Here is a 25,075-nt window from a genome sequence, read left to right as displayed (position 1 = left end):
TATACAAAAATGGCAAATACAAGGAACAATAATCACTCTTCTGCCACCCATAAAATATACAATCGGCCCGCCCCTTAACAAGTGTAAGCCGCAATTTCATAAACTCGAATCTAGGGATCAGTAAGTGTCTCACACAGAGAGTAACTCTTGTTTATATAGGCAGCACAGTCAGGCGATAACTTTGTGGGACTCCCAACAGGAACTGAATGACAAATACTTGGAAGCTTTAAGGCAAACAATTCCTTCAACTCTCTGCAGTAAGAGAGGATTCCGAGCTCAGATTTATACATGTTTGAAGAGATTATGTGAATTGCTCACATCTCACTGAGCTGCCAGTTTCAATTCGCACAAGGATTTTTGAAAGTAGGTAAAACATAGATATGACTGATTACTCACACTATTGCTGTCTGACAATGAAGTAGCCTTCAGAGTTCCTTGCTCTGTGAGTCGAAGCGTGAAATGGCATTTTGAATAAAAGGATTGTGCACAGAGTCTGACTTTCCAGAAGTATGCAGGTTTGTGGGGTAGAGTATGGAAGAAGATACAGTGTGATCAATGTACTGCCTTAGACCTTAATCATTCAAGTGGCCAAGGATCCAGGAAAGGGCAAATCCCCATAGGTCAGGCGTGCAATAGTTTTGGTCCCATGAATGGCACACATGGATCAGTTGTCTGGCAGCCAGTGTACTACTCAACAGTGATCAAGCATAGTTAAAGGCTCCTCATCTGATCAGGAGTCTAGCTTGTCCGCATTTGTGATTGGCTCTTTCTTCAAGATGCAGAGCAAAGGAGCTATAAGAGGGTGCCGCCTCCATTCATGCATCACCTAGCAGCAATTTTGCTGCTTGTTTAGGTTCTGTCAAAACTCAGCACATTAGTCTTTGTTAGATTTGACACAGTTACTTTTATTTTATACAGTGATTGTGCTGATAACTGCAATTGCTGTTGTGTTGTAATATAATCTAAGACAACATATTCATCTTCATACTATGATAAATTCATATGTACAGGATCCAGTTGTGCCTTCGATGTGTCGGAATAAATGGTGTGAGTTAAAAGGGTCACAATGAGAAATATCTTATATGGTTAGGGCCGGTGATCCTTGGGGCCCGTCCCACTGTGGTCCTTAGGTACAGTGCTCCAGATGCGCCAACCATCATCAGCAGCTCCTTGCACTCGAATGACAGTGGGAGTGCTTAACAAGCAGAAAACATAAGGGCTAGCAGCATTCCATCCAGCTCTCACCATGCTCTGACAGAAAAATAAATCCCAAATATAGCGCTCCCCAGGCACTATATATATGTTTGCAGGCTGAGGGGCACCAAAGGCACATAAGCAATCTCATGACAGCCCCTGGGAGAGCACTGCGGCGCACAGGATCCCAATACCAGCAGCAGGCCAGCCCATCATGGTCTTTGGGGCAAAGCTGCAGTCCTTCTTGTGCCCTAGCAGGTCACACATCAGCACCTCAGCAGGTCCGTCCTGATAGTGGTTCCTTTTTGCAGCATAACAGTTCTTCCTAGCAGGTCCATGCAGTGTCTAAAAATGTGTGGTAAAAACTCCTGTACTTATACTCATTTTGCACAGCTTCCACAAAGGGGGAGAAGAGGTTCCAACCAGCACTAACCAGTTCCAAGAGTGTCCCCTTTCTCCTCCAGCACTGGCTCCAGACAACAGAAGGGGGTATACAAGCCCTTTGTGTGAGGCCAGGGCACAGCCTTTACGAATACAGGGGTGCCCCACTTCTCCTCTCCCAGCCCAGGAAGACCATTCAATAAGCAGAGACTCTCTAGTGACACCTCCACCCTCACTGTGCACAGGTTGTCTGTCAAGTATGCAGGAAGCCCATCTGTCACTCTGCTCTAGACATGGATTAGAGTCAAGCTGCAAAACACCAGAGTCATATACACAGATAAATGCCACCTTTCTAATAGTGGCATTTCTATACTGGTAATAAAAAATCCACCTCCACCTGTAAGCAGCATTTCTCACTACCCTTACAACCATACCAAACATGCCTGCACTACTCCTCATAGATCAGGCAATACCACTTAGACACATGATTGGGCATTTCCAATGCAATCCTATGAGAGAGGCAGCACTCACAGTACTAATAGTGAGAAATAGGATGTTTCTCACTGCATTACACTACATGTAGTATGTAAAGACATAAGTCCTACCTTTTACATACACTACACCCTGCCGATAGGGCTAGATAGGACCTACCTTAGGGGTGAGTTATATGCAGTAAAAGAGGGGTTCCAGGCCTGGAAAGTAAATTTAGATGCCAGGTTCCTGTGGCAGTAAACTGTGCATGCAGGCTCTGCGCTAGCAGGCCTGAGCCAAGTTTGAAAGGCTACTTCTGTGGGTGGCGCAAGGTGCGCTGCAGACCCACTAGTAGCATTCAATTTACAGGCCCTGGGTATAGGGATACCACTTTACAAGGGACTTATAGGTAAATTAAGTGTGCCAATTAGGTGTAAGCCAATCATACCAATCTTAGAAGGGAGAGCACATGCGCTTAGCACTGATGAGCAGTGACAAAGTGCTCAGAGAGCTAGAGTCAACAAAAAGGGGTCAGACAAAATAGGAGGAGGAAGGCAAAAAGTTTGCGGATGACTCTGCTTAAAGAGCCTGGTCCAAAAAATTCCTTGTATTACATTTTACTACATAAAGTGTCAATTTTATTGTCCACAGCAAAAAATTAAAAAAAAAAAAATTCCACAAGGTTCTAACCCTTACAGCTTATATGTTTGGGTGTATAAGTCACTTAGCTATAGTAATAGAAATATGACTTGTGACATACGGGTACATGAAGAATACCTGCAACAAAAAGCATTAACTCGCTGAGCTTTCCAGCATAAACTGCAAATCCAAGACAAGAATGTTACACCATGTGCAGGTAGATTACCCCTTTATGTTAATTTTTGATGAGTCAGACTTAAAATACAAATTATTTAACCACTCTTATACATTGATTCTTGCTGCGTAGACTAAAATCTCTGCAGCAGGTTCCGTGACCCCATCAGATATCTCAAAATTAAGTCTGTTTCCTGTCACTTACAAAAGGCTGAACAGCTTTATTATCACAATTGGGTTTCTTGCTAATTTGTTATACGGAACACTTTTATGAAATGATATATAAGATGAATACTTTGACACTAAAAGGCTCTTGGTGCACAGGAAATGAATGCTAAGTCATCTGCGTAAAGAAGTATATTCACAAGTTAAAACGTTGGCTGGAAAGCTCCTTGCAGATTTTGAGTACTTGTGGCGATGTGCAAAAAAGCAAAATAAGATTACTGCCAATACGCATCCCTCTATGAAACCAGTCTGAATATTAGTCACATTTAAAAAAGGCCAATTGACACTAGAAGAACTTTGGGCCACGTACCAGTATGTATCCTACAACTGAGGTCAATTAGAGAAACGACTATCTCCAACGGCTCATTTCTTTCCAAATACAGAATTAGTCAACGGTAATTAACTCTTTATGGATGTCCTGAAACAGGAAAATGTGTGTGTCAAATTCCCTTTCCTCTTTGGAAGCCATGAATTTCCCAGTTCCAGTCCATGCTTTATTTTTGACAGTTTCTGTTTAAAAGAAGAAGACTTTTGTACACGTTGAACATTCTTAGGGAGATCAACAATCTTTTATCCGGTGATTTAACTTGAAAAAGACTAGAACGACTACAAAGAAAAATACATGTTTTTATAGTTTATTGCCCATATATAATCTAATATATGGAGCCGAGAAAGAATGGAAATCATTGGGCACCAACAGAGAACTTCAAACTAAAAAAGAATACAGATACTAGTAAGGGTTTTAGCTGGGAGGGAGTCAAGAGACAACCATAAAAAGAAAACATTTTGTTCGCTATGAAAAGAAGGCAGTCTGGAATTAAAATACTATCTTTCTGCGAACCTGTAAAGCCATCTCACCTAATTTAAGCTGTCATTGCCAATAGTTACACCAAAAATGTCATTTCCAATGCCAGAATCATGTGCAGGAATTAGAATACAGATAGCAACATCTTGATGCTGCTTCAGAAATGTGAAATAGCTGTTCCCAGAATCCAGAGCCACATCGATTTCATAGAAGTAGCGCAGTGGCAGAGTCCCATTTTGGTAGTTGTAAGAAATTCTTGGTTCAATATGTGAATATACAGCATGGGTAACAGCCTCCAGCTTCGTGGGACTCTTTGGTTTCTGCATCTTATGATGATTACCAGCATCAGAGCTAAAACAAAAATAAATTAAAGTAATGCCAAAGCAACTACTAAATATATCTCCAAATTGGACTGATGGTCTGACTCTTGTTGGGTTTTTTTAGCACAGGGAAGTAAATCTTTGTTTAAGTTTTCAGCAAATACAATGTTCATGGTGACTGACTGACAGCGGTGGTTACACTCTATTCTACACTAGAATAACCATTTTCTGCTTGCGATGATCTTTCTCAATTAAGGCTCTTGATGTCCTGATTTCCCCATTCTGGGCATCTATTTTAAAAAGTGAGGATTCAGGTGTCTGTAGTGGATAGTAGGAGGACCATGTGTTGTGTCCTGAATCAGCATCAATAGCAACCACTTTTGTTGTCAGGTAACCAGGAGGACAAGACGACGAAACCATCACAAACAACACAGTACCATCAGTAAAAATTGTGGGGTATAGGATTTCCAGTGGGTTATCATTGTGAGCCACAATAAACACCTTCAAAGCGATATTACTGTTGAAAGGAGGAGACCCTGAGTCCTCAGCCTTGATCTGGAAGTGAAACTCTCTGAGCTGCTTAGTCATAGAAGTGATGCACATAGATCATACCAGTCTGAGAGTATAGGTGTAGGAGGACAAGGGAGTATTATCAGTGCTGTTAGATGATATGGAGTAACTTATATGAGCATTTTTCTCCAAATCTAGATCAAAAGGCTTGGCGTGGTACAAAGAAGCACCAGCTGCATTATTCTCTTGAAGATAGATTTGGTAGGAAAGCATCTCAAATACAGGAGGATTATCACTTACGTAAAACAGCATCACACTGATAGTTCTGATTGTAGTCTGCTTTGGTTTCCCTGTCATGGCCACCTGCTCTCACAAGTTTGTAAAACTTTCCAGGCGATGATACTACTTTGGAAAACATGTTTTCCTGAATACTACATGTTATCTCCCCATTATCTCCAGAATCGCTGTCACGCACATTGATTAGTGCAACTCGGAGGTGACAGATGCATTAGTGACAGATGGAAATGTTATCTCTGGAGTATTATCGTTTTCTTCAACAATCTCTATAAGCACTGGGCAGTGACAAATATGGTCCCCACCATCTCTCACTTCCACTGTCATTTTGTAGAAATGTGCCTTCTCAACATCAAAGGGCCGCTTAATTATAATTTCTCCTGTTTCTGTATCCAAGTGAAACACAGTAAGTGCATTGTGTGAGATGCTACTGGAACAGTAAGTATTGTTTTAATCTGACCCCTCGTCGTTGTCATTGGCTTTCACTTGAAGCACTACTGAGCTATTCTCCGCTGCTTCACTGATGCTGGCTCTGTATATCTCTTGGTTAAATGTGTGAACATTGTCATTGGCACCAAGCACATTAATATAAATGTCCACGGTGCTGGATCTGATTGGATCTCCCCCATCTTAAGCGGTCTAAACCAAGTGGTGATTACTTCGTTTTTCGCGGTCTAACATACTGCTCAGCACTAATTCTGAATATCTGTATCCATCGCTGCTTTCCCTCACTTCCAGGTCGAAATGTTCTTTGGGGCTCACTGCATAGCAGTGCAGGGAATTGGTGCCAATATCGGCATATCTGGCATTTCCAACAGAAGTGCGAGCTCCTGGTAACATGGTTTCTGCTATCTGTAAATGAAAAGATTTGTTCATAAAGCTCGGTGAGCTGTCATTAATGTCCTGAATGAGGGTGTCTACACGTAACACATTCAATGGGTTTTCCACGCCTGCCTCGAACGCCATGAGGCACGTCGATACCTCTTCCCGCATTTCTTCTCTCTCTATTCTGCCACTCACCTGCAGAATCCCCGTTTCCGTATTTGTTATAAAATAGGGATGACCGGCGGTGGAAACGAAACGTGGTTTCCGGTCTGTCAAATGCAACGTGCTCAAGCCTAAATCTTTCGTAATATTTCGTAATATTTCCAATGGCGGTGCCTCTCTTAATTTCTTCGGCAACTGAATATTGTATCTGCCCAGAGACTCCTTCCCAGTTCTTACCAACTGCCTACCGGCGCTGGAGACCCTGCACGTGCCATTCCTGCAAGCAAGACTGCTTGCTTCCGTTTGCAGCAAGAAATATCCAGCCTTTCGCCAGATGTGGAAAAAGTCTAAGTCTACCTTGACAATCCGTGGAAAATGTAACTTTGTGTGAATTCTGCGAGAAACGCTGCTCTGTGAAAGTGCCACCGTATCAAGGTTCTGCTGCTCTCGCGAGTGACTTGGAAATGGAATCACAGGATGCTCCAGAAGGCTTTCACAAAGCGTTTGGGAGCAGCGACATCTGTTGACAGAAATAGAGCGCTGCGCATACACTGCAAACTACACCCCAAAGCTACAAGGATCACGATAGCCTAACCTGCAACATAGGAGCTTATCATACAAACTATTTCCACTTAGCCGCCTCCAATCACAGTACTTTAAAGTACTATGTCTTTAAAGCCTGGTCTTTAAATTGAACGCAACGTTTACACAATTCACTGAGCAAATGCTTTTCAAAAGCACAATGCATACGCATTAAATAGAAAGAAGGAACAGTGTACTATTATATTTTGATTTTTGAGTAACCAAATATTTGATGCCCATTTTCATTTATAATGACCGATCAAACAAAAGAAACACTAGTTTGACTTTAGAAAACTGAATCAAAGGTTTGAGAAGTACTGCAAAAAGGCTTCCACGCAAAACGAAGCAGCTAAACACCGTACCCTTGTTGTGCCATTAATGTGAAAGTTCCAGTAAATATTCAAAGATGTTCTGGTTCGTCATGCATCAGAAGGAAGCTTTAGTGTGACCCAAGTTATATGCAGATAGTTGGAAGCTTCCTGCAAATGGCTTTCCTCCTGCAGAAGCCTAAGGAAAACGATTGGATTGTTGAATGCTGGGGAGAAAGGCTCTTTCATGACTTACAGATTTTCCAAATGATGCAGGCTACACAAAAGATCGGTCACAACTTCCGCCGTTTCACCAATATTACTTCAAAATTCACAAGTAACAAAGGCACACTCATAATTCAGCCGTCGGTGTGGTGGAAGGGAGGAGGGTTTGGAACGTTGCTGTGGGCAACGGCATTTACATCGCCTAGATGGTTCTTCTGGAAACCTGTTTCCAAGTATGGTAAACGCACATATGCGGTCTGAAAGCTATGGACCCGGACGGGCACCCCGATAAATAAAAGCTCTACAATTTGTTATCACATGCTACCAGCTTGCAATCCTGCAAGAGACAATAGGCCGAGCCTGGTCTTCAAAAGTATCTAAGCATGGGTGCACAGGTCAGATGTTATTATTACTTAACCAAACCAACCATTGTAGCGTCCGAATTCCTCATTTACCACATATCAACGAAGTGACTAGTCTAGCACACGCTTTCGTGAACAATTTATGGACTAAGTCAGATACAATTCGATTGAAGAACATCTACGCAATGTTCTTTCTTTAGTAGGGTTACCGCCTGCCATAGAAACAAATTCTGGGCAAGGACTGTAAAAATTCGGACAAACATTCAGGAGAAAAGGTCAAAATAATGGAGACATCTGTGTAAGTCAAGCAATAATATCACAGAAAGTAGAAATCCGCACCCCCTTGCATGCACCCTCTGTTTTCCACGTGTTCCACCATGCCCCGCTAATTCTCAGCTCAGGGTACTACTGCAGCCCCCTTGCTAATACTCCAGTGTCAGCTTACTTCCCCAGTCCCTCCGGCGCACTTGCTGTCAGCTTGCTGCCCCAGCCCCTCCTGCACTCCACGGTCAGAATGCTGCGTCAACTTCTCCCACCCACCTACCCTCGTTAGCTTGCTTCCTCACACGCTCCCAACCATCTTCTGTGGTGAGCTTACTTCCCCATCCTCTCCCACCCACATTCAACGGTTCACATGCTTCCCCAACCCATCCTGCCCACCCTTCGTTGTTGGTTGGCCTCCCCAGCTCCTCTCACCCACCCTCTGTTGTTGCTGGGCTTCTGCACTGTTTTTTGCGTGTCCTCTCGCCTACGGCAGCCTCCTCTATCGCCTTCCCTCTCTCTGTCTTCACTTACCCCTCAACCAACTTCCCATCTGTTTTTTTTTGTATTTAAAAAAGTGCATTATAAAATACAGCCCTGCCAATTGCCACGCATCTCGGGTTAGCCTAACACAATGTAGTAATTTTCCTGCATCACCGCAAGCACCGAATATTGACATCCTACCTAGCACTTGGCAGGACTGCTCAGGAAGTGGAATTTAATGTAATTGGTGTACATACTGTTACTTACTGCAGTGGTGCAGGTTTTCCGTGTTGCAGTGAAACTTTTTCCGAAGCGAGATACTAGATAATTGATGCGAGAGTACAATATTGCCACAGACCGGGCTGACTAGCTCTCTCACGCTGTCAGTGCTTGCAGCAGTTACATTTTTCAGAGGTTGAGCAGACCAGCCCCCCCAGAGATCTGTGGGCTGGAATTGGATGTAATGTCACGTACCCACGTGGCGTGTGCTGGGGCACGGGCCTCCTACCCTTCCAGGGTGTTAGGCATGTCAGAGTGAAGAGAAGAGCAGATGGCCCTCTTTAAAGACAGGCAGCACTAACTCTTTAGGACGACCACTTGGACTGTGACATTGTGAACAAGGTAAAGCTCACCAAATATTTAAAGACTGCCAAGAAAAGTTGCTAATTTGTTATCCGGGTTGCTGCAGGAAATGGTGGGGTGCTCAGCTGCCTGGAAAAACCCAAATTTGCATTTTCTGCTATAAACTCATTTAAAAATCCAAAATAGTTCATCAGTTCTCACAACATGAAAATATGACATCCTGTTATTGGACTTAGGTATACATTCATTATGCTTAGATTTAGTTCCACATCACACGTGACTGAACTTTAAATGCACACAATTTAGGCTGTGAAGCTCACTCACAGTTGTGTCAGTATAGAGCCTCTGAGATTCAAGAATACTTTTGATATGGGTCCCTCTCCCAGAGCCCCAGCTGCAGCACGGAGATGTGTCATACTTGACTATGCTATGTAAACTTTCAATGCAGGAGTCCTTGTCTTTTATTTAAAGGTGCATAGACTAGTATACCTTTCAAAGTATGAAATCACACTTACACTAAAACAATTTTTTTATTGAGTGGTTTAAACCACACATCCTTGCATTTCTAAACAGTTTACATTCCTTCACAAACTGTCACCCAGCATCTCACTTTTCAGATCATGTTATTCATTTTCCATTGCTTCTCAGGTGCAGCTAAAGTGTTCAGTATGATCCTGTTAGAAAAGGGATGTAGGTTACAGACCTAGCACAAACACCTCAGGAGTGTTGCCGCTGTTTTAAAGCTCTGCATAAATTATTACAGTGCAAATATAAAGAGCCTTTTTAGATAAATGGATATGGCTGCTTTGCTGCGTTCAAGATAAAGTGTCACTTACAGTGTCATGCATATGGCAATGAACTGTCACACAAAATACACAGAAATGTCACATATAAACCCGGTGAAAATTTGGCAGCTATGAATTGGCTGTACTTTTTTCTTTTTAATAATTTATAGTCAAGGCGCACTATAGTTGTGCTGCTATACAGCATGGGCAAAAATCATTGTAAAGTCAGTAGCTCTATTAGGTGTGACTTACTGTCTTTGTCAATGCTTGTTTTCTTGTATACCGTCAAGGGTTAAACAGCCCAGTGGGGAAGAGGGCATATATAGCCTTTGAAGTTACAATGTGATCACCTCACTGTTAATAGCATATCAATAACACTCATGCCAAAAACAAACTGAGTTCTTTATTACAGTAATGCAAGTAGCAACAACTAAAGAAAAAAACTTTGCTGACAACCCTCTTCCCCAGCCCATCCTCTGGCTAGTAGTTGGTGAAAAAGTACGGACAAGAAGCAGCCGTGACGGACCTCTCATGCCTCCATGTACAAGGCAGGCAATTTCAGGGCAGTCTGCGGAAAATGTGAAAGGTGGTCACCGTACTGTCTAGCATTGGTCCCGCGAGCTAGTGGAAGCTCGATATACGAATGGCACGCACATGTTCATGTGAGGATACCGTAAATAAAACTGTATTAATGGCCATCATCTGAGTTGGAAAGATAATTCATTTTGTCTTGAATTTTGTTGTATAGTTTGCCCAACAGAGTGTAATGACAACACTACCTTGAACAATTACTTAGACCCACATTTATGTGGCAATAAACCGAGTACTGTCGAGGACAGCTTCTAATTTTTCAAGAACAACTTTCCAAAAAGGCACTAGAATGAACTGAAAGAGGCATTCATTGGTTCATCCATAAATATGTATTTAAATGGGCATTATGAAAATCTAACAGTCAAAATGTTCTCTCAGCATTAATGCCCGGGAAGAGGGAGGCACAATCAGAACTTATAATGATTTACTGATAACAGCAGTAGTGGCCCTCAGCATGTTAAAGAGAAGAGGTGCATCCCTGAGGTTGGGATTGCGCTGCATCTGATGTGTATATTCTCAAAAGCATTTCCATGATGTTGGCACTTGTGTGCCTTTCTAGATCACTGTCCCTTGGGGGTGAGGTTTTTCTGCTTCAAATGACATTGACTTACAAGGTAATGGCTACTCTTCAGTATATGGAAAACCAAAGAATCAGCACAAACAGCCGGTCTCCGAATGACTGCAGCAGGATTGTCAGGATGCTGACTTACAATATGACCCGAGAATCACGTTAAACTCACATATTCATTTACTCATTCACCCCTACATTCCTCATAGAGAGTAGCACACATGCTGCTGGGATCAGTCTGTAATTTAAATGTCAATCATGTCTTAACCTTAAGTATTCCATGAGTTTTAAAAGCTTGAGCCAATCTGCGCTGCTGGGTATCTCCTGGAGGAAATGGAAGATTGCACTTGCTGCCACACGTGAGGAAGGGGAGCTTGTGTTGGTACTTCTGTGCTGTGCCTGTTCTGTGAGGAACAAAGCTTGGACTGATGCTGCCAGAACTGTATGTATCCTGTGGTGGGGAAAGCCTGTTCACCAGAGTGTTATTCTGCTGCTGCTCTAGCTGTGTCTGTCCTCAGAAGGAGGGGCGTATGCACTGTTCCTGTCCAAGTTGTACCTGTTCTGTGAAGAAGGGGTGTCTCCGCTGGTGCTGCGCCATCTTGTGAAAATATAAAGGATATATTGAATGCACTTGTGTGACATGACTTATAAAGCCAGGTACAGTTTAACAATATTTGTTGTGTCATACCAAGGCCTACAGTATTGAGGAATAGCCTGTAGAGACACTATTCAGGTGCTGAAAAATGTGGACAAGAAGAATTGTTGGGTACATTGCTCAACCCTCCTGTTTGCAATCTTTTGATAGGGAGAGACCACTAAAAAATGTTTTAGGTCACCCACACAATTTTAATATAAGGCTAATATTTTAACAAAGGGGTGGGGCAAATGTCACGTAAGTCAACATAAGGGACATAACCTTACCCACACTTGGGCACCCGTAGAGAGGAGACTGCACAGCCAGTGAGCAGTAATAATCTTGCTCGCTTCCCAGCGCTAGATGTGGAACCCATTGACAAAGCATAGTACACTAGGTAGGTGAGGGTTCATCCTGTGTCAGCAGATTAATTTATTGCAATTCCAAAAGAGGTTTGCTGTTTCTTCCAGGCATTTTGTACTTCATAAGTGTTTGCCTGTTTATAAAGAGCTACAACAGTATTCTCTGTTTAGTGTATAAGCTACCTTTTATGCACCTGTCCTTAGTGAGTGAAAGAACAATGTAATGTTCCTCGTGTTACTGCTACATGCCTTTACCTATTCTCAGTGTTAGGGAACATTGTGCTGTTACTGTCCATGTCGCACCTTTTCGTACTGTAAAGCTTGGTATGAAACTTTCCACTACACAAAAGACAAACCAATTATCATTGCCAATACTGGTTTAAATGCATGATGTTAAGGAAGAATGTAACTCTATAAAATATGCAAGCGGGGTCTATTTTTTCTTTTATACAACTACATACTTCTGTGGTAGAGCCTCCACAAAGAGCTGAATAGCTCACATTTAATTACGCCTTTATTAGTTATTTTCAAGTTAGCACACTGGTCATGAAATACAAGTGCTTTTTAACCCAATTTTGCTCTATAGATGAATGATAACTGGAAATATGATTGGTTCTTGCAATATATATGAATATGCATCTTCACTAGAAACACTTTTGTCCATTAGGTCACTTTCCAAAATTATTTCACCAATCCAGAATGGCGTTATCGTTTCCCTTCACATACCTGAACATCATTGTTAGTGCAGTAACAAGCAAGGAAAGACTGATGGTTACATTTGAAATGGCGCTTGACTAGTACACAACAGAACAGAACATCACAATAGACTGCAGTGACATGCTTGTTTTGGAGCATTTCCAGACCCGGTGTAAGGTATGAATATATTTAACGAGATGGTATTCCCCTTGGGGTCAGTTTTTCCAGTATTCTATCTTTGCTGCATGATTTTGGAGGTTGTCTGCCCACGGGCTTGGCCTAAACACAAGCAGTTCTTTGCATGGACAAGATGGCTTTATAAAACGCAACAGATGGCAACTGGTGCCATGTCATGTATACCAAATTTGACAAATTCTGGAATTTTAGCCAACATTACTGTGTGTGCTGGGGCTTTGAGCCCATAATGACAGCGTTAAAATAAAACTACAAGCCCCACAATGCAGCATGCTATTTATTGGCCAGCCAGAAGTAGCTGATGGCATCATATGCCTTAGTGCCACTTCGAAAACCTATGTAAGTCAAAATAACATTTAGTTCTCAACGTTCTGCCTCGTTTTCTTGTAGGCAAAAGGGGTTATATAGCCCACTGGATGAGAGGCAGAGATATTCTTCCGAATGTGAATGTGAGCATCTCACTGCTAAAGGTCTATCATTAATCTCCTTCAGAAAAACATACAGCACGATAAAATGACGTCATTTAGCAGCACAATGAAAATAGAAGCAACTGACAGTGTCTGCAGAGATACAGAGTAAGGAAAATCAATGTGTTGGCACCTGTTATCCTGGGCTCAAGCTATCCTTAGCCTAAAGGTTGGTGCTATTAAGGTGGGGTGCCTGCAACATCACTGTGATGTACCCTGCCATAAACAGGTAAAGCACGTGCTGAAGATGCTCCACAGTGGATAACAGATCTCCTCAGACAATGAAGAACAGTGGCCAAATTGAGAATGGTCAACAGACAGAAAACATACAACAGCAACCACGATCCTCGGGTACATTGTGAGCTTCAACTTAGTACCTTTATCATGAAACATTTCCCAAAAACTATCTGACAACACTGTGTTCAATGTACCTGAAAATGAGAGAGGGATCTGCCCAATGACCATCAGTAGAACCACAAGATTTTGTTGAATAAAATCATGTTCCTTAATGAGACAAGTCTGTCACTCTTTCTCCAGCACGAAGATGTGAGATAAGTCAGTACTAATCTGTGCTCTCTAGAACTATGGTAGCCGAGTATGTATCAGGCAATCAACAGACATCACTTAAGTCATCAAGCAGCCAAGATCTGAAGAATGAATTCCATTTCTAGTATATGGGAGTTGATGGGTATTTCTTTAAGGCTGATATTCTGATTAGGGCCAGAAAACAATTGTTTCATCTAACTCATCTCTATCACTAGTCTGAATCACCTTTGATTTCCTCCAACAGTGTGTACAATCAGTTTCAAAAACTGTAGATTTTCATCTGGGTGCCTGGTATTCTAAGTCATAATCTTCATTCTGTGCACTGTATACGTGAGTCTTTAAACAATTGTTGTATCTTGAAATAATAAGCAGTTAGCAAAGTAGATGCTTTTGTTGTTGTTTGTAAATTGTCTTTATTGTTGTTGGTCTTATACTAATATAGAGCTTACTGTGTTCCATTCACATTAGGTTGGTGCAGAGAACACATGTTTCACCCCATTACAATGCTGTGAGGTTGGGGTTTTCTGAAGGCTGGAAAGTTAAACAACAATACTTTACAAACCATTTTTTATTTAAAAAACCCTTCACCTCGAATGACCTATGTGCAGGAAAAAAGAGGTAGTTATCGTCCTGGAGACACTGGTTTCCTTTTATCCTTAGAAAAGTGACCCATTGTGCCAGTAATTCACATGCATTGTAGCCTGTGGTGTATACTCCTAATTTTCAGTCAATTTATAGTTCCAAGCATATAATACTGCATCCAGAAATGTTATTGAGAACAAAACCAATATTCACGAAAAGACACCAAAAAAAAGGGGTGGTGCATGTTATAAAATCGTCCCTGAAAAGGGACGCAAATAGATCCTAATTATGTTATTATTAAAGGAAGTTTTATATTTAGGCCTACAGAGAGTAAATTTTCTTACTTGGAATCCAAGTCACCATGCTGCATATTACTATGCCAGTTTGAAAAAATATATATATAAGTAATTTTATTGGTTATTGTTTCCAAAATATATCTGTGCTTTCAACCCAGTTCATGACCGCATACAGTTAATGTATATTAATTATCAAACCATCTCCATGAACAAAGGATACTTGACACTAAACACAGTTTGTGACCGCGAGTTTAGAATACGTTTAGTAATTATCAAAATATCTCCATGAACAAGGGATACTTGGCGCTGAACACGGTTCGTGACCATGAGTGTAGAATATGTTTAGTAATTATGAAACCATCTCCATGAGCAAGGGGCACTTAACAGTAAATCGAAAAAACAATTATCACATTGTCATATAGCATGAGTTTAATAGTAGGGGTTTAATATTACACAGGTTTTTCCCACTATGGTTCCATTGTTTATGTTAACTGAAAAGTTTTTATGTGAGGTTATATACACAGGTTACCAAGCAGCCTCCCTGAGCAAAATGGTGTTTAGGCCAAGCCCGTGGGCAGACAACCTCCAAAATCATGCAGCAAAGATAGAATACTGGAAAAACTGACCCCAAGGGGAATACCATCTCGTTAAATATATTCATACCTTACACCGGGTCTGGAAATGCTCCAAAACAAGCATGTCACTGCAGTCTATTGTGATGTTCTGTTCTGTTGTGTACTAGTCAAGCGCCATTTCAAATGTAACCATCAGTCTTTCCTTGCTTGTTACTGCACTAACAATGATGTTCAGGTATGTGAAGGGAAACGATAACGCCATTCTGGATTGGTGAAATAATTTTGGAAAGTGACCTAATGGACAAAAGTGTTTCTAGTGAAGATGCATAGTCATATATATTGCAAGAACCAATCATATTTCCAGTTATCATTCATCTATAGAGCAAAATTGGGTTAAAAAGCACTTGTATTTCATGACCAGTGTGCTAACTTGAAAATAACTAATAAAGGCGTAATTAAATGTGAGCTATTCAGCTCTTTGTGGAGGCTCTACCACAGAAGTATGTAGTTGTATAGGGAATATTTTTTGTACCATGTCATTCTTTAAGGAAAGACCATCTGTAGTTGATATTTAAGGCATTTCACGAATCTGAAGCAAGGAAGGGATCTGGAAAGAAAAAGAAAGTGTGACATGCAGCGCCCCAAAAGCTATATAAGAAATTGTTTGTACCAATACTCTAATTAGTTCACAGGTCTGAGAGATAAGGACATTAACAAAAAATATTTACTAAAAACAGTTAAGTAGACCAATTGTCTCTTTTACAGTAGATTTGGTGATTGAGATACTAATCAAAATATCTACAAATTCCTCATTAGACACAAATGAAACTCCTATTATCTAACATCATCCTAAATCTCAAAAGTCTCTATACCTTGTTGGTACACATACGAAAACAGAAAGATAATTCATTCATATGTATCAAAATTGTGACTGCTTGTTTCAGATGCAAACCAACATAAGCAGCAAGAAGGCCCCATGTCATGTGTGACACATGAATCAAGTTCTGGATTTTCTTCTAACAGCACTCTGCATTCTAGGACTTGTAATTTTTGGTTTTACTGTATAGCTGTCAGTCAGTAAATGTTTAAGCCCATAATCCTTTCTGCCTATGCCACCTATGCAGATCCTTCCCACCCCTATGGATCCTAGATCACAGTTATCATTTTTGTTTAACCTTCGACCACTTCATGTTATTGCATTTTAATATTTCCAACACAGATCGCAAACATCTTCCCAAATTCCTAAAGGTACTTGCAAAAAAGGGAAAAATAAATGCAAACTTGAATTATTTATGTAAGGGTATATGATAAACTGGATTGTAGGCATCGTGTGTGTTCTTATGCACACTAAAATGAGCATGAGGATATAGGAATATAGCAGCTATGGAGAAATTCAAGGTTCTCTTCACTTTATTTTGAAAGTTGGACACCAATTTCTTCTTTGTAAAATGTTGGCTCTTAAGCACCAGATATAGTACATGTGTGCACTTTTAATAAAAAACAAAATGCAAATCCAGAGATGATTACGTCTCACGGTTGTCAGTTCACACAGATTCTACCAGTGTGACTTGCATATTGATGATACATGGTGTCAATGGACAGAAACAACCAGCTTTGAGGTGGAAATGTAGGCCTCTGATCTCACTTGGAGTTTAAACTTATGAAACAGCAAAAATGTGTTGGAATTTTACAGGTAGCGGGTAGAATTCCGATCTCTGTTTCCATGAGAAACTTCTCCTGTAAATATTAACTGAAACCATTGATAAATTATACAGAAATACCGTGGGGAGCTTTATAGCAGCAGAACCATCAGCAATGCCATGCAAACAAAAAGGGTAAATACTCGCCCTTCACATCAAAATCCCTTTCCTTCAAACGTACTTCTTGAGGTGTGAACACCTCAAGATCAGTACCTTTATACGACTCTAGATACTTGCCCGTCGTGAATGGCTTTTATGGGGCATCAGTAAGGGATGCTTCCTATGAAACAGATAGAGACACATGAGCAGATAATGCAACATTTAAACCGAAGCCACGCTCGCTATTCAACTTTCATTTTAAATGCATTGCTTTATAACGAATCAGTCAACAATTGTTCAATTGCACTTTGTTGAAAAAAAAAAATGGCTACACTCTGACATACATTTTTGAGACTTTACTTTAAGGGCATCAAAAACTGCTGCGGACTTGAAATTAAACTTGTTTTAGTGAGTATAGCACATGGTGAAGCTATGTAAATCTTAATTATAGTGTTCTTCCAAAAATTACCTTACAGAGACATATGTCTTAAATGAATAAGCCTAATCTGTAAAAGGCTTCTGGTAAGGAAAAAAACAACAATGGAAACAGCAAAAACGTCTGAAACTGAATATCACAGTAAGCTATCTCTGATTCTTACAACTCCAGTGGACCCAACATTATAGAAAAATTAATGAATTTTGTAGAAGACAATGGTGTCAAATATCACATGTATAGCTTGCATTAGCAATGTTAATAGCCAATATACTGAAAGACATATTTGTATTTGACTTTTAATGTCTCCTAATTTACCAACAGGTATTTACTTTCCGTTTCTAGGATATACTCCAATGCTACAAATGCACATATGTTGAAAAAAACAAAATATATACTGAATTTATACTGATGTCTTCAAAATAGCAGTAAGCTGTCAGAAAAGAATAGATTGTGTACTCGAGAAAATGAAAAACAATGTTTAGCTTTAAGTATTTGTTTAAATAGTAGTGAAAGAAAAGAAGAGGCATTGATGATTAGGCTTATAAACTATATACTCATCTCCATTCACAAAAGGTGTAATTCTTTCAATGTAATTGGATAGTTCTAATGGCATTTTAGAGAGAATGACACAACAATCAGCCTCCTTGGATATACTATCAATTGCCACTCAACACTACTAGAAGCACCTCAATATTACAAGCACACAACTCAGCTTCCTTTGGTAATAATGGACAGTGAGATCTTCATGTTTCAGCTACCTGTTAAAGTATTAGATTTGAATATTCCACAAAATGTTTCTTACTCAGCCTGTCACTAAAAGAGCAGATATGATTGCAGCCTCTATACACGTTAGTCTTGGCAACTTCAAATCACTCTCGGTTAATATGAACTAAAGCAAATTCACTGACAGCATAAAATCCAAATCTATATGTAAAAAACTTTTGCGGGGATGTAAACTGCTTAGCTAATGAACTTTTACCTGCCAACGTGCACAAGTCCTTCAACTGTACAGAACAGCATAGGTGTACTCACAAAGGAAAATTCATAACCACTGTACACAATATCGCCAAGGCAGTCTGAACAAAGGCTCTGTTGATTTCTGAGCAAAAGGGTTCTAGGGTCAGTGCTGTGTAGTATTCGAGCCTAGTAGGGGGTTGAGTGCCAAAGGATTACCTAGGGAAATACAATATTTTCTTTCCAAATGCCGAGTTCCAAATATTTCTGGATACCCTTCATTAATGAGTTTTGAATACTTGAAAATAAATTGTAATTGGGTATACATTTGATGCCTTCATGAAGGTACTTTGCCTAATGAAGGATTACTGTAAGTCTTGATCTGAATTTAAGGTGGGATGAGTGGCAGGGGCATAAGTAGCATTAGTGTAGCCGGTGTGCTGCTACTGTGGGCAAAGAATCTGATGGACCGCAAGAACTACTTTTATGGATACTCCTGTATCTACTGTGAAACTGGCTATCAAAGAGCCATTTTTCCTTGCATGCATTAGGGCCCATGACACAATTGCTAAGCCAATGATTAGAGTCAGCATAATGGAAGTGAAAAAAACACTAGTCTAAACTAATGTTTTTTTGAATAAAGTGTTTTGCTTTTCTGGAATGTTCAAAATGCATGGGTATTACATGTCAACCTTTAGCTTACTTTTGCTCTGTGCAGCGTGATTTATTTTAACTTTGCTTTGGGATTTTTTTTCTTGTAAGCTGTCCTTATTTATAATTATTGCTCAGTTTGTATACATTTTGAGGTCAGGTCCCACAAGAGTCAATTGTCAGCTAAAGTCAGGAAAGAGTTGTGCGCTAGAGCATAGTGAGTTTTGATGGTATTTTAAGCAATCGTTGTTGGGTGCAGGAGTGACCAATGCTGTGGCTTTTCTCCTGTTTGGGCAGTGCTGACAGGATTCTCGAGTTGTTCAGATTACTATGTATACACAATTCTGCAGTGTCACAATTCAATGTATGAAATAGCCCGGTACTAAACTTTGTGCTTCTTGTTGGGATCAGTTTGATCCTTCTATTTTATTTTCTTAATTGAGAATGGGCCCGGAAGAAATTTAAACTAAGCCAGCATAACTCACATAATACTTGGAAATGTTACATTACACTAGTGTGACATTCCCAACATTATACTGTTACACCACATTGTGTAGATATGCCACAAAAGTCCCCCACCCACTATCAACAAATGGAGAAAGGATGCACTTTGCACAAAATGATAGATTTGCGTTTGTGTAATTACACCTAATTTCACATAATATTCCCAAAATGTCATGTAATTACAGAGAGGCAAATCACACAAATTTCACACATCCCTAGTTTAGTGTTGCAACGATTTTAACAGGACAATGCATAACGTTCATATTGAAAGCCTAATCCTACATTACTTTTACATTTCATTTTGCTCGAAGTCTGAAAATGTTTCCAATTAAATATAACAGTGTTTTTGTTTGCTCACGGGAGGTTGATTCGAGCAGGAAATGCCTTGCTAAGAGATGTTTTCTGCTTGATCCACTGTTGTGCAGTATCCCGAGTAACCTTTCTACTGACGGAAAATATCAGCCAAAAACTATTTATGCACCTTGCAGGTTTGCATAGCTGCACGTTTTCCAGGAACATCTGACGGCAGGGAGTTCAATCTACAGCAAACGATGATGCCCCACTACAGCTGAATGCAGAAATGTTCGAGTTAACTCAGTGTGAGGCATTTTGAGTGACTTTCATTGCTGCTTCTTTAAAGGAGATCATATGTTTAGCAATGTCAAGGTAAGTCTTTATGATCTCCTTAAAGACATGATAATTGCATTTGCAAGGTCTCTCCTGGTCGGGAAACAGGAGAACATCTTGAATACTCTAGTCACCCATATGGCAGGCAAAAATACTTAGATCATACGTGGGAGTCTGATATTGCTGTATAAATGAATGCCTCTAATTATTTCATTACAGCAGCTAGGGAGAAAGGCAGGCTACAGACCATGATTACTGCTGCAGTTTAAACAATGAAATCGAGAACCATTATTTTCAAGCTTCTGATTTATTTTTCTAAAATGAACATTCATCTGCTGAAAGAGGACATTTATGGCAGTATGTTTATTTTTTACCACGCTACAGGTAATTACAGAAAAGACACAATCTCTATATGTTTCTACACATTATGAGCCACATCATTTTTTTAAAAATCTGGTTTAACTTATAATGATTCTAAAATGTTTTTCTAACAATTTACTGCTTTTAGGAATTTTGAACTCTCCGCTGGTGATTTTGCTTTTATTCCTCGTATCTACAACCATGCTCCCTCTTTCATATGTAAGGGCAAGACACCAAGGATTTCAGCGGCCTGTGGGAAGAGTGAGGTGTTAGCAGGAGCAAAATACCCTCTGAATATGTTAAAATGATATTGCAAGTCAATGAACTTATAAAGGAACTTGGCCTTCGCTCTCTATTGTCGTTATGATAATAGAACTCCTCAGAGAACTGCAATATCCTCAAAGTACAGCAGGAAGTACTTTATCCCATATGTATCTACAACTTGTAGAATAAGGACATTGAAGGTGAGTATCTGTGTAATGTGACTAATGTCTGGGTGTCACATCACTCTCTACATTCACTCAACATTTGGTCTGGGGGCGATGGGGTTATGGATTTTGGTACAGAGTCAACATTTTCCTGACAGTTTAGGAGTGGGTATAAAATGGACATGTGAAGACAGCAGGAGCAATCTTTCAACAAATGTTTGGTGTTGTCCTTCTTGTCAGTTTATCTGCCTTTTTTCTTTGCTGTTTTTACTATAAAAATAATGACCCTAAGTATGTTTTCCTTTATGTAAATAATATTACTTGTTTACCAGGAAGTGTGACCCACGCTTGTATCCAATATACTGTCTTGTCATTTTTCCATGTATGGGGGAATATTAGCTTATTTGCCTACAAATTAAATGCTTGCTTTAACAGCTCATAAGTCGTTCAAAGCCCATATGCCAGAAACTAAATCCAGTAGAAAACGTTCTTACCACATAAACTAAAATGCCCACCTGGATAAAAAGACAGTTAAGAAGACAAACACATTTGCATTATCCAGCAACACCTCCAAACGATTTATATCGCAACACATGCCAGTTTGTTATCAACATACTCTACTTTCTTTACCATACTGACATCTTGCATCTGCTGAGCTACCAGTAACTGACAAATAACTCATATTGCAACGAGGATGACGTTTCAGATATCAATAATATAGCAAGTTAAGAGATGTTCAATTACACGAGGACAACTGTGTTATCAGTAAAGTCACTAAAAGTAATTAGTGAAACAATATCATAATGACAAAGTATACAGCATGATATCATTCACAAAATGCACCAGCCGAATGCAATGGACATTGGAGTGTTTGCCCCATTTGCAGAATTGGTATACTTAAAATTTAACCTGAATAGGGTGCATGTATGAATAACATTTAAATGTAATACTACAGAGGAGGCCGGTATTTGCTAGTATTACCATTAAACAAAACCAATAGAAATTGAACTATTGTGCATTGTACTGCATACTTTAGTGAACAAATAGAACCACTATAATAATTTATAAATATGAGCATAGCATTTCTTATATACAGAAAAACTACACATATAAAGAATGCTTTTATCTCCTCAAACTCCTGTAAACATGTCTTACCTGTGCCAGACTCTCATTTCCAGTTAGTTCTCCATGAGACTCGTTCCCTTGTCCAAAATCATTTGCAGAAAAGAGAATACCTGTTGGGACCTCTTGGCTGGGTTTAAGAAAACTGAACTCATTTTTCCCCGAATCCAGAGCAACAGCAACCTCATAGGAGTAGGGCAGTGGCAGAGACCCATTTTGATAATTAGAGGAGTAATTTTGATCACAAGGTGAAAAAAGGCCAGGTCTTAGAGCATCCAAGCCCCTAGGTGTCCTGAGTTTTCTGCATTTAAAAATCACCACTAACATTAAAGTGAAAATGAACAGAAATGAAATCAAGGCTAAAGCTACAGCTAAATAGACCTTTAAATCAGATTCGGTTTCCGTGTCAATTGGTTCGCTACTTAGCTCAGGAAGTACTTCCTGCAGGTTTTCTGCAAGCACCATGGTTAGAGTAACTGTGGCCGACAGACATGGCTGTCCACTGTCCTTCACAAGAATGACCAATTTCTGCTTGGGAACATCTTTCTCCATGAGGATCCTAGAGGTTCTGATTTCTCCAGTGTGGAGGCCAATTTTGAAAAATGATGTTTCTGGGACCTGAATCAGATGGTAGGAGAGCCATGCATTGTGTCCAGAATCAGCATCCACAGCCACCACCTTTGTAATCAGGTAACCTTGATCAGAGGAAGGAGGGACCATCTCGAATAGCACAGAACTGTCAGGGGCAGGTGCTGGGTACAGGATTTCAGGCGGGTTATCATTCTGATCCAAAATAAATACCCTCACAGTGGTGTTACTGCTGAGAGAAGGAGACCCAGAGTCCTGACCCTTTACCTGGAAATTAAACTCCCTGAGCTGTTCATAGTCATATGAGCGCTGGGCATAGATCACACCAGTCTGGGAGTTGATGTAGATGTGGGATGACAGCAGGCCTTCTTCCTTCTGAACAATAATTGAATAGGTAATAAGAGAATTTTGGTCCAGGTCTAAATCATATGCATGAACGCGGTAAATAGAAGCACCTGGTGGATTGTTCTCTTTCACAAATACCTGGTAGACAGGTTTGTCAAAAACCGGAGGGTTATCGTTCACGTCAGATATTTGTACCCGGAGAATTCTTTTTGCAGAAAGGGGAGTAGACCCTTTGTCTGTGGCTACAACAGTGATATTATATTCTGTGACAGTTTCTCTATCTAGGTTAGAAGCCGTGATGAGCTTATAAAACTGTCCAGATGTTGAGATTAACTTAAAAGGCAGACTTACTTCAACATGGCAAGCAACGTCACCATTATTCCCTGAGTCTTCATCATGCACATTTATTAGTGCTACAACTGTGCCAGGAGCTGCGTCCTCATGAACTAGGCTCGTGACAGAAGTAAAAGTTAATTCTGGAGCATTATCATTTTCATCAGTAACCTCGATAAGAACCCTACAATGAGCGACCAGTCCCCCGCCATCTTTTCCTTCCACCACCATTTTATATGCATTTTTCTTCTCAAAATCGAGCAAATTCTTAACTTTTATTTCTCCCGTATCTGCATCCAAACTGAATGTATTTTGGGCATTGTCAGAGATGCTGCTGAAAGAGTAGGTGATTTGGATATTTGAACCTTCATCCAAGTCTGTGGCTTTCACCTGAAGCACCACTGAGTTATTTGCTGCCCCTTCACTAATGCTGGCTCTGTAGACCTCTTGACTGAACACCGGGAAATTGTCATTGGCATCAATAACATTAATATTAATGTCCACGGTGCTGGATCTGATTGGATCTCCCCCGTCAGAAGCAGTGAGAACCAGGCGATAGTGACTTTGTTTTTCACGGTCTAGCGCATTCTGTAGCACTAACTCTGCATGCTTGAAGCCATCGCTGCTTTCTCTCTCTTCTAGGACAAAATGTTGGTTATTGCTCAGCTTGTAGCCCTGCAGGGCGTTAACGCCAATATCAGGATCTCGGGCATTACCAAGTGAAATGCGTGCTCCCGGCAACGTTGTCTCCACTATTTCTAATGCAACTGAATTCTTCAAAAAACTCGGGGCGTTGTCATTTATATCCCGGATGAGGATTTCTACGTGGAAAACGTTGAGCGGATTCTCCACAACTGTATCGAAGCCGATGGAACATATCGGCAAATCCCCACACATTTCCTCTCTGTCTATTCTTCCCTTTACCTGCATGTTCCCCGTTTCAGCATTTAATGTAAAATATTGGTTACCAGCTGCAGATACAATACGCAATTTTCTGTTAGACAAATCCTTTACATTTAACCCCAGATCTTTGGCAATATTTCCAACAACTGAACCTCTTTTCATTTCTTCAGCAATGGAATATTCAATCTGTCCATACCCCGACTCACAGAGACAGAAGAATATCAAATACGCCAGTACTTGCCGTCCGCCTCTCGGCTCTGCTTCTCCGGGGTGGGCTCTCATTGCAACCGCAGGAGGTGAATCCCAGTTGTTAATGTGATTTTTTAAAACTTTTCTCCGACAAGCAATAACACAGACGCGTCCTCAAAAGACAAATGTAAATAAATCCACGTCAATGTATTCCCGGAAGGAACAAGCTTTAAAATAAACTGGTCTGTTTGTGCTGTCACGCTGCTTCGGGAATCCCTCCGCGACGAGTGCCTGCTGCTCTCCTCTGACACCGTGTAATGTGCCTGCTGCAGGCTCCGAAGGATCTTCGGCGTCAACTCCACTAAGCATCAGACAACAGCGGCATCTTGTGGCAGCCACTAAGAATCGCAAACAAAATTCATAAAGTTCTCTAAAGTTACGCACTCTACCTCAAAAGACCGTTTTTGGGATCAAGTGCAAAGAAGAGGAACCCGCAAATCAGGAATGAACAATGTAATATACTCAAATCAGCCCCTCCCCCGATACATGTCAAAATCTGTGAAATGTTTTAAATTATTAGGACAACTAATGTGATAGGGGTGTAGGCGAGCAGCCGGGTAAAAGAGTATACAACTTAAGAGTCACAGATGTAAGCAGTGCGTGTGTGGATAGTGCCTTTTGTAGACGCGCCGGAGAATCGGTTGGACTTGCATCTCATTAATACTCTACTTTTTAA

At 40.5% G+C, this 25,075-nt stretch overlaps 1 protein-coding gene across 1 annotated transcript in view; it reads right to left on the bottom strand.

Moving 5' to 3' along the window:
* LOC138245662 (protocadherin gamma-C3-like) overlaps window positions 1–24,648 on the bottom strand; it is an 830,748-nt gene extending 806,100 nt beyond the window's left edge. Inside the window, exon 1 of the mRNA XM_069199458.1 lies at window positions 22,015–24,648. Coding sequence (XP_069055559.1) covers window positions 22,015–24,432 — 2,418 coding nt within the window. The 5' untranslated portion in view covers window positions 24,433–24,648. The remainder of the gene's footprint in view (window positions 1–22,014) is intronic.
* Window positions 24,649–25,075: the final 427 nt, after the last annotated feature.

The sequence above is a fragment of the Pleurodeles waltl genome, chromosome 7, assembly GCF_031143425.1.
Source record: "Pleurodeles waltl isolate 20211129_DDA chromosome 7, aPleWal1.hap1.20221129, whole genome shotgun sequence".
Classification (NCBI taxonomy): Eukaryota; Metazoa; Chordata; class Amphibia; order Caudata; family Salamandridae; genus Pleurodeles; species Pleurodeles waltl.
This window is presented reverse-complemented; position numbering and strand designations above follow the sequence as displayed.